This window comes from Cephus cinctus, unplaced genomic scaffold, assembly GCF_000341935.2.
Source record: "Cephus cinctus unplaced genomic scaffold, Ccin1 Ccin1_scaffold1609, whole genome shotgun sequence".
In the NCBI taxonomy this organism is placed as follows: Eukaryota; Metazoa; Arthropoda; class Insecta; order Hymenoptera; family Cephidae; genus Cephus; species Cephus cinctus.
The window spans coordinates 107,542-119,288 of record NW_014333901.1 but is presented as its reverse complement, the minus strand read 5'-3'; the positions used below and the strand labels follow the sequence as shown (position 1 = coordinate 119,288).

At 42.0% G+C, this 11,747-nt stretch overlaps 2 protein-coding genes and 1 long non-coding RNA gene across 6 annotated transcripts in view; 2 read left to right on the top strand and 1 right to left on the bottom strand.

The window, feature by feature from the left end:
* The first annotated feature begins 3,459 nt into the window (after positions 1-3,459).
* On the top strand, positions 3,460-5,871 carry LOC107273460. Of its 3 annotated transcripts, XR_001539247.2 has the most exons (6): positions 3,460-3,963; positions 4,110-4,166; positions 4,251-4,453; positions 4,539-4,702; positions 4,800-5,013; positions 5,738-5,871. It is a non-coding gene; the product is annotated as an uncharacterized LOC107273460 (long non-coding RNA). The 3 variants fall into 3 exon arrangements; XR_001539246.2 differs by having other exon boundaries at positions 3,460-3,956; positions 4,110-4,453; XR_001539245.2 differs by having other exon boundaries at positions 4,110-4,453.
* Positions 5,872-6,208: 337 nt separating this feature from the next.
* LOC107273455 (glutamic acid-rich protein) overlaps positions 6,209-11,747 on the bottom strand; it is a 9,919-nt gene continuing 4,380 nt past the window's right edge. Inside the window, exons 2-3 of one of the 2 annotated variants that reach the window (XM_025090816.1) lie at positions 9,653-9,830; positions 6,209-9,509 (exon numbers count right to left, since the gene is read on the bottom strand). In XM_025090816.1, the coding sequence (XP_024946584.1) occupies positions 9,442-9,509; positions 9,653-9,830 (246 nt within the window). In that variant the 3' untranslated portion in view covers positions 6,209-9,441. The remainder of the gene's footprint in view (positions 9,510-9,652; positions 9,831-11,747) is intronic. The other variant, XM_015751669.2, reaches the window with a different exon arrangement.
* LOC107273461 overlaps positions 10,724-11,747 on the top strand; it is a 4,987-nt gene continuing 3,963 nt past the window's right edge. The window contains exon 1 of the mRNA XM_025090814.1: positions 10,724-11,690. Coding sequence (XP_024946582.1) covers positions 11,520-11,690 — 171 coding nt within the window. The 5' untranslated portion in view covers positions 10,724-11,519. The remainder of the gene's footprint in view (positions 11,691-11,747) is intronic.

Sequence of the window (11,747 nt, the reverse complement as noted above, 5' to 3'; positions counted from 1 at the left end):
TTGTGCCGATCAGATACCTTAGGGCCATTTCGATCAAGGCTCACCTTACTACGTCGTTATACGTATACTATATATATGTTATTATATTATAACACTTATTACTTTATTGTATTATTTTTCCTAGCCAAGTAATACATATATTACCAGAAGTTACACCAACGTGTTACGTTTGGCAGAGATCAGTAGGGAGATGCACGCTGTATCACCCTGATGAACTAGTCCGATAGACTTTTTAGGAGACTTTGATTCATCTTTTGATGGAGAAACACAATCCAAAAATGAAAACTCTAGCTCTTTCAAAGAACTTTTGGCAGTAGTTAATGTGGACTTTTGGGTATCACCTTTGTCACAATTTATATCATCCTTGGACTCTTCATCATTAGCTAGAAGATTATCCAGAATATCTCCTAAATCATTGTCGCTATCGTCATCCATATTTAATTAATTTGCTTAAAAAAGCTGAAAAACAAATCCATCTTTGAGTGCACTGGTAGTACAATACGTGTCATGTAATAAATGCTCGCTACGTAGAAAATACTAAAATACTTACTAAATTATCGTTATAAATACTAGATCAGCATACGAACTGCACTTAAATAATTATTAGCACTTTCATTAAGTGGCACATTAGATATATGAATTTCAACTGAGAAGCATTCTTGAAATTTACAGATCTATCTGCTGACTGACAGCCCACATAACTGGTTCCCGCCCAAATAAGCGGGCCACTGCCACACGGAAGTTATATATATATATATACAAGTCACAAGTGGCGCTTTTCCTGCAAGAAATTCCATTGTACGTTGGAATTTTTCAAAATAAAAAAAAACCAAACGCATTTTATTTTATTAAACATTATTAGCACACCCCACAGCGTTATCATATTTACTGAGCTCTAAACTTATAATCAAGGTACAGACAATGCTCTACCTATTTAAAATACTGTACACATATGTTATCAAATATTCCAACGAAACAAAAGTACTTGGTTACAACGTACACGGCAATTGCCGTCGAACTTTCTCATTCTGAGTCCGTCTTTCATACAACATAAAATCCTGCAAAGCTGTCATTCTTTACTTTTCTGCATGTCTCTTGCCTATAGTACATCCTCTTCTATTTGAATCAGAGATGAGTAGAGAGATGCACAACGTTATAGTTTTAAGCAATACTAAAAACATGGCGCTGAATCGTAACGGTGAGTATGGAAGTAGAATTTTGAGATCATCGTCTCCATCGATAATGCATATCCCGTCGTAGCCGAGCTGAACGTGATCACGAACGGGTAGCCTGGCGGGCAGAGTCCTCCGCTACTTATCGCTGCTTCCCAAAGCAACACTTAGAACGAGACAACTCATCGGATATAGCCTAAATAATTTTTTTCTTTGCAATCCTAAATTCGATCGCACAGTGTAAGCTCGGTAAGTTTAATATGACAAAAGCAAGCAACTCATGTCTGCCTGCACTGAAGCGTATGATGCCACAAGCATATTTAATACATATTATACCGATGTTGCTTAGCAGAACGATTGTTGAAACCTATCAGGAACTGTAGAACTTGTCGAGAACTATTGAAAAAGCCTATTGTTGAATCATTTTCAAGAGATTTTAAAAAAGTGCGATGCTGGAGCTGACATCCATGTAACACCTCCATTTTTGTAATGTTAATATAATATGTATTATAATGTATTAATATAATATGTATAAATATGTATTTTAATAGAGAGTCCACAGTGTTCTTCTCTCGTCGGTGCGCTATAAACGCGAAATTGGCAAAATCCAGAAGACTCGCGTGGACGAGGAAAAATAATTTAGTACACAGTGGAATCTGCGGTTGATCACTCGGAAACAAGTATAGCTGAAAATATAGTCAGACACTACCGCGCAACACTTTCCGAATGCATCACCAAAATCTCGCACAAATATAAGTCAGATCTATGCTATACTTCCGGTATCAGCTGAGTATAGCAAATTTATGGCTTTCAGCATGGCCGCTTACATAAATGTTTATGGTGAGTAGAAGAAAAAAGGAAAAAAGAAAAAGATCACTTACCCCAGGATCTTCGTCTGCCTTTCTCTTGTCCATTTGTATTGATCATTGGTCCAGTACATCTTTCGACACTCGAGGTTCACTTTGGAGACGACTTGACGATTCCAGCCTTGGCCACTATTTTGCACTTCCTGTATTTTCGGTTGCGGACTAATTCTTCACTTGTTACGAATAGACCAATACGCGAATTTCCGCGAACTTTAGATGATGTCTTCGCGACGCACTTATTCAAATGTATCAATTCACTACGTCACACTTTTTTTCGTAAATGAAGGTACAGGAGTATAGAAAGAGACGTTTCGCGACGCACCACCCTGTAATGCTCCTAAAGCGTACGTTTCATTAGCACAGCAGGGATCTAAGTGCGTCTCTCTCGCACGCATACGGATTAATACACTTTCTTTACTACCTATAACTATACTACCTTTAACTTATAACTATACTACCTATAAATGTTTTGAAAAACTCACGAAAATGGTGTCTAGACCCTTTATCTGCTACGCACTAATACTGAATTTAAAAGAAAACTATGAAGGTACAAACGATGGAACGCAGTGGAGATATACTAGAGACTGTACTCTTTCGAAGGGGACTGATTGGAAAGAGGTACAAACGATACTTTCTTGAAGAACTTCAAAAATTGGTGTCTGAGCATTGTACGTGCTACGCACTTAACTAGAATTTCTATAGTTCCCGATAGGTTTTAACAATAGTTCTGCTATGTAACATCGTTAAAATAGGAATTTTCCAAAAATTTAGGTGCTACATGGGTGTCAGTTCCAGCACTGCACTTTTTTAAAATTCTTGAAAATGATTCAACAATAGGCTTTTTCAATAGCTCTCGAGGAGTTCTATAGTTCCAGATAGGTTTTAACAACAGTTCTGCTACGTAACATCGTTAAAATACCTATTAAGGATACTAGTCGCACCATGTGCTTCAGTGCAGGTATGCATAAGGAGCTGGCTTTCAGTGTTGTTTTCAGGTTGTGTTTCAAACAGTTCCGGAATAATTCTCTCAAGTACTCAATGTTGGGACCATAGTTCCGCTTGGAACTATTGTTAAATAATGATGGAAGCTAGCACCGCATCGCTGCACTCCTTAACACAGGCAGGCATAAGGTGCTGGCTTTTGTCTTAGTAAATCTTATCGAGCTTACACTGTACATTTGAATTTAAGATTACAAAAAAAAAGATTTAGGCAATATCTGATAAGCGGCCTCTTTCTAAGGGTTGCTCTGGGAATCAGTTGTAAGTTGTGGAGAATCTCTGCCCGCCAGGCTACCCGTTCGTGATCACGTTCAGCTCGGCTACGACGGGATATGCATTACCGACGGAAGCGATGATCACAAAATTCTATTCCCGGACTCGCCGCTACGATTTAGCGCCATGTTTTTGGTATCGCCTAAAACCGTAGCGTTGTGCATCTCCCTACTGATCTCTGCGTTTGGAAACGGATCGATGTCAGCTTGTTTCCAGATTTGACCGAGGGCGTCGCCACTATCGCAGTAAATATGGGGTGGGACCCAACGAACCCTAATTGTTGTAATATCCGAATAAAAGATGATAAATATTAACGAGGACGAGATTAAAGAATTATGGACTCGTAGTAATCAGTTTAAACCAATTATTGATAACAGCGAGACGCCTTTTGAAATGTACCGTATGATATATGTGGAAAGGAGAACATTGATACGTACATACAGGGTGAAACGCATTGTTCGTGGCACTGGATATTAATCGATTAACTGTCAATCCCTCGTGGTAAGGCAGCTGCACGATAGTTCAAAGTGGAAGCATCAATGCAGAGGGACCTTTTGTGCCTCTTGAAAAAATCAGCATCGTTACCAATACAGCTTTGACGGCGAAGGACGCCATGATTTTTTACAGAGATGGAGATTACAAAAAAGTATATGGTACAATTTTCTTTATTTCCTTTCGTGATTTGATTATTGATAACTGTGATTCATTTTTGTGGATTTAAATGAAATGGTGTTTTAGTAATCGAATCGTTAACAGATATGTCTTACTAATTGATGACTCCATGTAATTTTTTTTCAAGCTCGACTTGCTGTAGTCCCAACCGTCGTTCGTGGGTGAGACTGTTTTGTTACAGAACGTACGTTCCTGTTTCGTCATAAGTGTTAAGGATAAATCTTATGAATTTTCTTGCTGAATTCTTACGAGCTAAATTCAATTACAGTGCGTACCAAGAAGACTCGTCAATTTGTTACGGACCAGGGATAATACACGATTAATCCACGTATAATTATGCCCTTTACATAACGTACCATTCGCTTAAGTATTATTTCATATACGAGAGCATAGTAATCTGATGTGTAGCAACGTAACGAGCATCCACGTACAGCAGAGAGCATTTTTAATATTGTTCTTGACATTAACATGGTGAGTATTAGTGGGAGGGAACAAAAGAATTGTAGATTAAAAAAATAGACATAGCGAGACTTACCGTAAAACTTATTTTTTCCAGGTTGCTGTCGACAAAAGATGCACACACGAAAAACGTCCAACGACGACAACAACAATAATAATAAACCGCGTGGATAATGTTTTCCAAAATGTATTTACTTAAAAATACAATGAAAGTGTCAATTCTGATGGAATGGACAGAAATACATAATCTGTATGGTGTAGGTAATTATGCTGTTATCCAAATTGTCATTGTCGTTATTCCCCTTCATTAATATCTTATAACTTTGTCTTTTTTTTTCGTTTTTCGTCCAACGCTAAGAAATTAAAAGAAACAACGGATGGAGAGAACAAGAGAGCGAGTAGCTATACCTATGAACGAACACAGTCAAAACGAAGAGTGAAACTTCTGACAGATAGACAAGAATTAAGGACAGAAGATTCAGAGATGACACGATGCTCGTTATTATCCTGTACAAAAGTAGCTTTCGAACAAGACTTATTATGAACACACAAACCAATAATTCTTAGCCTAGGTATTCACTCGTTACATTTTCTTTTCTGCTTTTTTTGTAAATGCACAAGAGATTTATCGTAAACAACTTTTCTCTACCTTTTCTCGAAAACCGCTTCTCTCTCTCTTTCTATACTCTTTTTTTTCCTTCTTCCTCCTACTCTTCGCTCATCTAACGTACATAGAGAACGTAGGTTCGCGTTTCCGTATGCAAACGTAGACGACGGAATATCCATAGTTCTAGCTACATATACTCACGGAACATGAAATGACAATGGCGCTGATACGGGTATATAGCAACCCCGTTAGCACCACGTGGAACGGGCCCCCATTTTCAAAGAATATCACTTTCTATTATTTATATCTCTTCCTGTCTCTCCATTCTCTCCTCGTGTCGAAAATCCAAAAGTCTTGTCGACAGAGACAATTTCCTGATGTCGTCATATCCGAGTCAGGTAACCAAACAGGGGAATCCCCGCGCACAACCGTAATTCATTATAACATTCTCTCGCTCCCTCCCTCTCTCTGTCTCTTGAATTCGATTTATGGAAGCACGCAACGGCCACGCTCGACATTTGCTTTACGGGGTGGCTGCCAATCAACGTAGCCTCAAACCTTCGCTAAGTGTCGCTCACTCAAAGAGAAGTGTCTATGAAATTTAAAAAAAAAGGAAATAAACGAGACCTTATTTCTTTATGTATAGTTAAATAAGTATTACTAAGAACGCTCTTTGTGTCCCGCTTTAGGTACCTGGGCCACCTTAAAGAGAGGATTCACGATTTGAAAGCGTCATGTCGCCATCTTCGTACGAACACGAAAATATGAACGCGCCTTGTCTCGTCACATTAGTATGTCCCACCAGGAGACATTACCTCCCGTGAACGACATTCGCAGGACACACGTCAAGAAGAACAACTATATATAAATACATATATAGCACAAAGGACCTTAGTAGACTAAAGAATCTGAATAAAAGTGTCATTACGAAACAGAATGCTCGCAACGTAAACGAGAATCGTACGATCCCCTTCGTCTCTCGCTCGTTCACTCGGATTTCAAAAAAAAAAAAAATAATCGTCAGCATATAACACATATAAGTTCACGTACTTCTCACTCGTATCTCTGAATAATACTCTCCTCCGTCCTTTTCCCTGTTTCCTCTTATCTCATTATTTCATCTCGCCTTCGCACTTCTGTTCCTTTTCATTGTTTGTATATTTTTTTTGTTTCTTTTTATTTAACTATCCTCCTTCGAAAATATTTGTACATTAAAACGTGGGACATCGTCTCGCATTGAAATTATCGTTACCTCCTTTTATTTTTTTTTCTCATTATTATTAATATTAATATTATTATTATTATGCAGCTATGGTACAATGGTATCGTAACCGCAATGTCTCATCACCCATTTTGTTTATTTTACTTGATTTCCCCAACTCCCCTTTTTCTCTCGTCCGTCTCTTACTTGGCTACCGGTGCACTTAGACCGGAATAAGTGACATCGTTCTACCGGAACACGCGTTTCCTCCTTCTACCTCCACCCCCCCCCCTCGCCACTCCTCGCAAGAGTAAAATCACACTTCTTATCATCTTTCCCCCTTTTTGCCTACGTATACGCATACCAGTCTCCCATACGCGTTAATCGTATTCGTGACTTTACATTATACTCTCTCTATCTTCCCGTTTATCATTCCTTCCTCCGTGGAACCTACCGGCGTGTCCCGAACTTCTACACGCTCCTGGAATACCTTCATTCGTGCCGCGTTTCCGCGTTCGTAAAACTCATCCCGGCCAAAGCAAAGCCAACGAACGGCAGAAGGTGGTGGATTGTTGTGCTTCTTCTTCTAGAACAAAGAGCTCTCGCAAGGAATTCGTAAGGTCCTTAATTTCACCCGGGTCGAACTGAACGCGTTACGCACCCCCCCCCCTCCCCCTCCAACTGCAGAGACCAACGTAAAAATAAAGTGGCATCGCACCGATATCGAAAGGGGGGAGGCATCCTTGCAAAACATTGTGTTCGTAAAGACAGTCGTGAATTTAAAAAAAAGAGCCACACCTACTGTTCAATTATAAAAACGAATTTACGCTCGAGCAAAAGACGTAGACTCGAATGGGGAGAGAAAATAACTTGAATAAATAATCCTCACGGTTATCCATACGTATCCTAGGTTTTACAGGTGTTCAATTCTTTTTTTTTTTCTTATCAGAATGCCATCTCCCTCTTATACGTCAATGCGTCGTCGACGTGTCTAACCGTCGGTTCGGTCGGTTTGTCAGTTTGTCCGTCTCGGTCGGTCAGTTCGATCGATATCAAAAGCACGCGAAAAATCGAAATACCCAGAGCGATATCCGCATGCATAACCCACAAGCTGGCGGCTGGTAACAGCGTAACGGCGAATCGATCGAGATACTATTTTTCCAGGAGAGTGTTCCCGGGGAGGGGAGGGGGGTAGAGGGTAAGAGGGGGAAGGCTTTATAGGGACCTACAGGAAGAATATGGAAGGCCGACAAGGAGAGGAGGATGTGAGCGAAAGAGAGAGAGAGATAGAAACACAGAGGTAGATAGGGTGGAAGGTTCGTAGGATCAGGGTGGGAATTTAGGGGTTGGCGCAGAAGGGGACGCACTACCCTCTTTGAAATATATATATATGTATATATATATGTATGTATATACATACATATACATACGTTTCTGTGGATATATATATATATATATTAATGTATCGGTAGCGTGACGCCAATTGCTCTCCCTACTCTATGCCCAAAGACTAAAGAGTGTAACAACCTCTCCACATTACGTTACGTTACATAATATTATCGTTAATAATAAAATGTTTCTTAATCCATAACTTTATACATACTATGTATAATTATTATGCAATGTTAAAGTCACACGTTTTACTCATCCACACAGTCTGGGCGCGAGGGTCGCATCGAATAATCGTTAATTCGTGTCGGCTTTGGTGCGAGGCGAACGAAGCTTGTCTATAGGCAAGACGTAACTAGAGCGGGTTGGTTGATATCGAGAGTGATCATCCGTAGGGTGAAGTTTGAAGGGGTTAGAGGTAGGGGTTTCGTACGCAGGTACCACAGAGAGCGCAACTGGTTCTCTGTGCCATTAAGGAATGATACCGAAGTATGCGATACCGTGTTCATTTCTATCAAAGGTTTCATTTTTTTGGTTTCAGTGTCCCCTGCAAAAGGACGCGCCATTCGTATTTGCCGCGCGTAATGCGTGACGTTAAAAAAAAAAAAGAACCGCTTTTTCAAATGTATGAGGAATACGAGCTCTCCTCGCGCCATGACACACTCCTATTACACATGATCGGTCTTTCTGTAAACGAAATTCAGTTTCACGCGCACTAGGTGAGAGACATTCGTCGAACTACAAACGTAAATTTGATTTCAAATGTAAAAAAATCACCCACAAATGTCCATTTTACACTATTTAAATACAATAGAGCTTTTTTTTATTATATCTTAAATAAGTTTTCGTTATAAAACTTTCCCGCGATGAAAGCCAAGGTATCGGCAAATACCGATTTGATAGGTTGTTCGGGCGAAACGATAGATCCGCCACGCTAGGGAAGGTAGGGATTCGGGTGGGTTCACGGAGAAGACAGAGAGAGGTTGAAGGACGTATGAGGGAAATGAAAATGGTGCGAGAGTCGAGGAGAGAATGAAGATAGAAAGTAAAGGAAGGAGCGCGAGGATCGGCGAGAAGAGCGTTGGCTCTTCCTCAAAGGTCCATCCATTCGCGTTCCTTCTCTATCTCGTTCTTGTGTTCTGTCGTGAGTTGTTCTTTTTTGTGTTTGTGGTGAGGAGGGAGTATGGGGAGTTTGTGAGCCCCAGCCAAGGGAGAAAAAGGTGCTCTGGGCCGCTCGACGGATTCTTTTTATCAAAGGACTTACGGGAATAAGAGCATGACAGAGAGGCGTTATGATTCTCTATGGGGATGGATGCAAGGAAGTGATTTTCACGCGAAGTGGACGAGAGGGGCGAATTTACGGTTTCCGGTCAAACGACCTAGCAGTAGTATTTGGTGATGGCTAGGATGGCCAGAATTGCGATGAGCCGAGGCTCCCGTCTCTCTCGATGAGCTGTGTTCGTGTTCTTGTTGATTGTACGTCTCCGTTTAATGCTTTTTATTTGTTTTTTTTTCTTCCATCCGTCGCTGTTGTTCCAGTCATTTCCTTTTTTTTTTCTTTCTCTATCCTGTCCGCATCAGCACGCCGCAACTCCGGGCGAGGTGGCAACTTTTAGTTGTAGAGTCGAGAGGGCTATCCTTTTGCGTGTGGACGTGGCTGCGGCGAGGCGCCGATCATTGCTACCAACCGCTCAATATGAGGAGTAAGTGTCCGCTGAGAAGACTGCCGAAGATCGACGATGGCGCCGCCGCCGTCCGCCTATACCTCCCCTTCTTACTTATATACTTCTCTCCGTTCCTTCATTATGCGTCCTCCTCTTCGTCTTCTCCTTCAGCTTCCACCTCGGCTTCCGCGTCGTCCTCCTCCTCGTCTGCGTTCAGGATAACACGGGTTAATTAATCGTTTATTTATTCCCATTGACAATCTATCGTTACTCAGTGACAACGATAACGGGCCTACTGCACGCTATACAAATTATTAAGGCACAGCCGTTGTTACGTCCTGTATTCTTACCTTCGCATTCTTCCAGGTCATCGTCGCCCTCCGCTATGTCATCCTCCTCGTCGTCTTCTTCCCCATCGCCGTCAACCTCCTCCTCCTCGCCCTCAATTTCCTCTTCGACTTCCTCCTCCTCTACCTCCCCGTCGCCATTCTCCTCCTTCTTCTGTTTCTTCACCTCGTCGTTCTTTTCCTGTAACAGGTAAGTAGTCCGAATTAGTGTCATACTCCAGTTCACAAACTGACCTGCAGAGCGCACTGGGTAATGCAAAGTGCACCGTGCCCGTGCGTCCCTCGTCGTTAATACCAACAATTCCACCAGGGTGAAGGAATACGGGTACGGGTACGCAACAATTACCTCGAACTACGTCAATAACAACTATTAAGATAGTACAATATTAAACGAAACGAGTAGATCTACTTTTTTTTACTAGTAATAAACAAGTTTTCCCAGTCGGTAAGTCAGAGGTTATCGACGGAGCAGCGTCGCAGCGTAGATTAAAAAAATTACGTGGGTACCAAGAAAGCTTCTCACATCTAATCTATCTTCTAAATATACTAGATCAAAGAAGAAGCAAATTGTCAACGTGAATCACAGCGCACCACGAGAAGAGATTTCAAAGGAATCTAAGTACAAAGTTTCCAAGTCCTCGGAAACGGGAAGACGACCAAACAGACTCCCCGCCGATGAATCCTAAATTGCAATACCGACTAGTCAATCTGTTGGTACACGTCAGTGAGAGAGTATTATAGTGTATGCACACAAGTGCGGCAAGTGTACCTCACCTGTCACTGAAACGAAAGCCAGTAGTTGCCACTGCGGCGTGCGATTCCGTGCAATCAGCGTGAAAGAATTGCGCGAGTAGGGGAATGGCGGACAAGCGCGGGTAAGGGGGCAGGAGGAGAGTGAGAAGGGGTCACGAGGAATAGGGCGATGGTAAAGAGGGGATGACGAAGGGGAGAAAGGTATCTAGAGAGGAGAATGAGCGGGTGACTGAGTAAAGTGGTTAACAGAGACTGGGAGAGGGTGAGAGGAGAGGTAAGGAAGAGAGGGGAGAGAGAGAGAGAGAGAATATTTCCCTCGACACGTAGAAATAGGAGGGATGTCGAGAGACGGAAATCGAAACGGAGAGGGGATATATATTTCTCTTCCCCTGGAAATGCCAAAGGAGGGAAAGGGTGTATCCCGTAGGGTGAGGTTGGGACGTCAGTGCCGTATCATGCCAGAAGGGGGCTCTAGGCATAAGAAAGAAAGAAAAATATCTAGAAGCCCTCGTGCATGGAGAATAAAGTATAAGTAACAAAAATACCATTTGCACTGATTCTCATCGCTAATGATCCGATACAATTAAAATACGTTAATGATCGTTCGACGATAATCCAATTCTTCCCGAGTTATTGCTTTTATATCAATAATCAACCTGACAACCAAATTCCCGATTGTACTCACGATCCTCGTAAATAAATCCCGTATAAAAATACCACGGGCTCATTCGGAAGGTGGCAATTAAACACTGAATGATTCGACAGCCATTCCTAATTTGGATTCTATTAGTTCACCTTCGAGGTAACTTACAATGTCTTTTGATGAGAGACATAAGGAACGAGCCGTGGAGGGGGGGTGGAGAATCGCACGTGACGATCAAACAGCCGTTACGTAACAATACGACGAAGGTCCTTCCCCATCCTCTGTTATCTAGGAATTTAAGTATATCGCTTAAAGACTCGAACCGGAGCACGCGTATCCCTCGAGAAACCGGAGATACATGCCTATCAGAATTCGGAATTGTCGCAGACCGTAATTCGTCTAGACCTCCGAGAGAAGACCATGCCGGCAGGAGCGTTACTCGCAATCGTATGGCGTGCGTAACAGCGCGCGACGATGATTGGCGGCGAGGGAAGAAGAGGGACACACGGAGCATCCAGAGCAGCCAATAAAACGAGGAGTAGAGGAAGGGATAGAGCAGCCATTGGCAGATGCCCCGAGGATGACACGACTGCCGGTAGAGCTCGTACTAGTGGAATCTTCATCGTAGACCGTGAGACGATTCAGGTAGGGATAAAAAGTGACTGACTGCTAAGAGCAACGTGCAGGGTGTCGTCGATACAA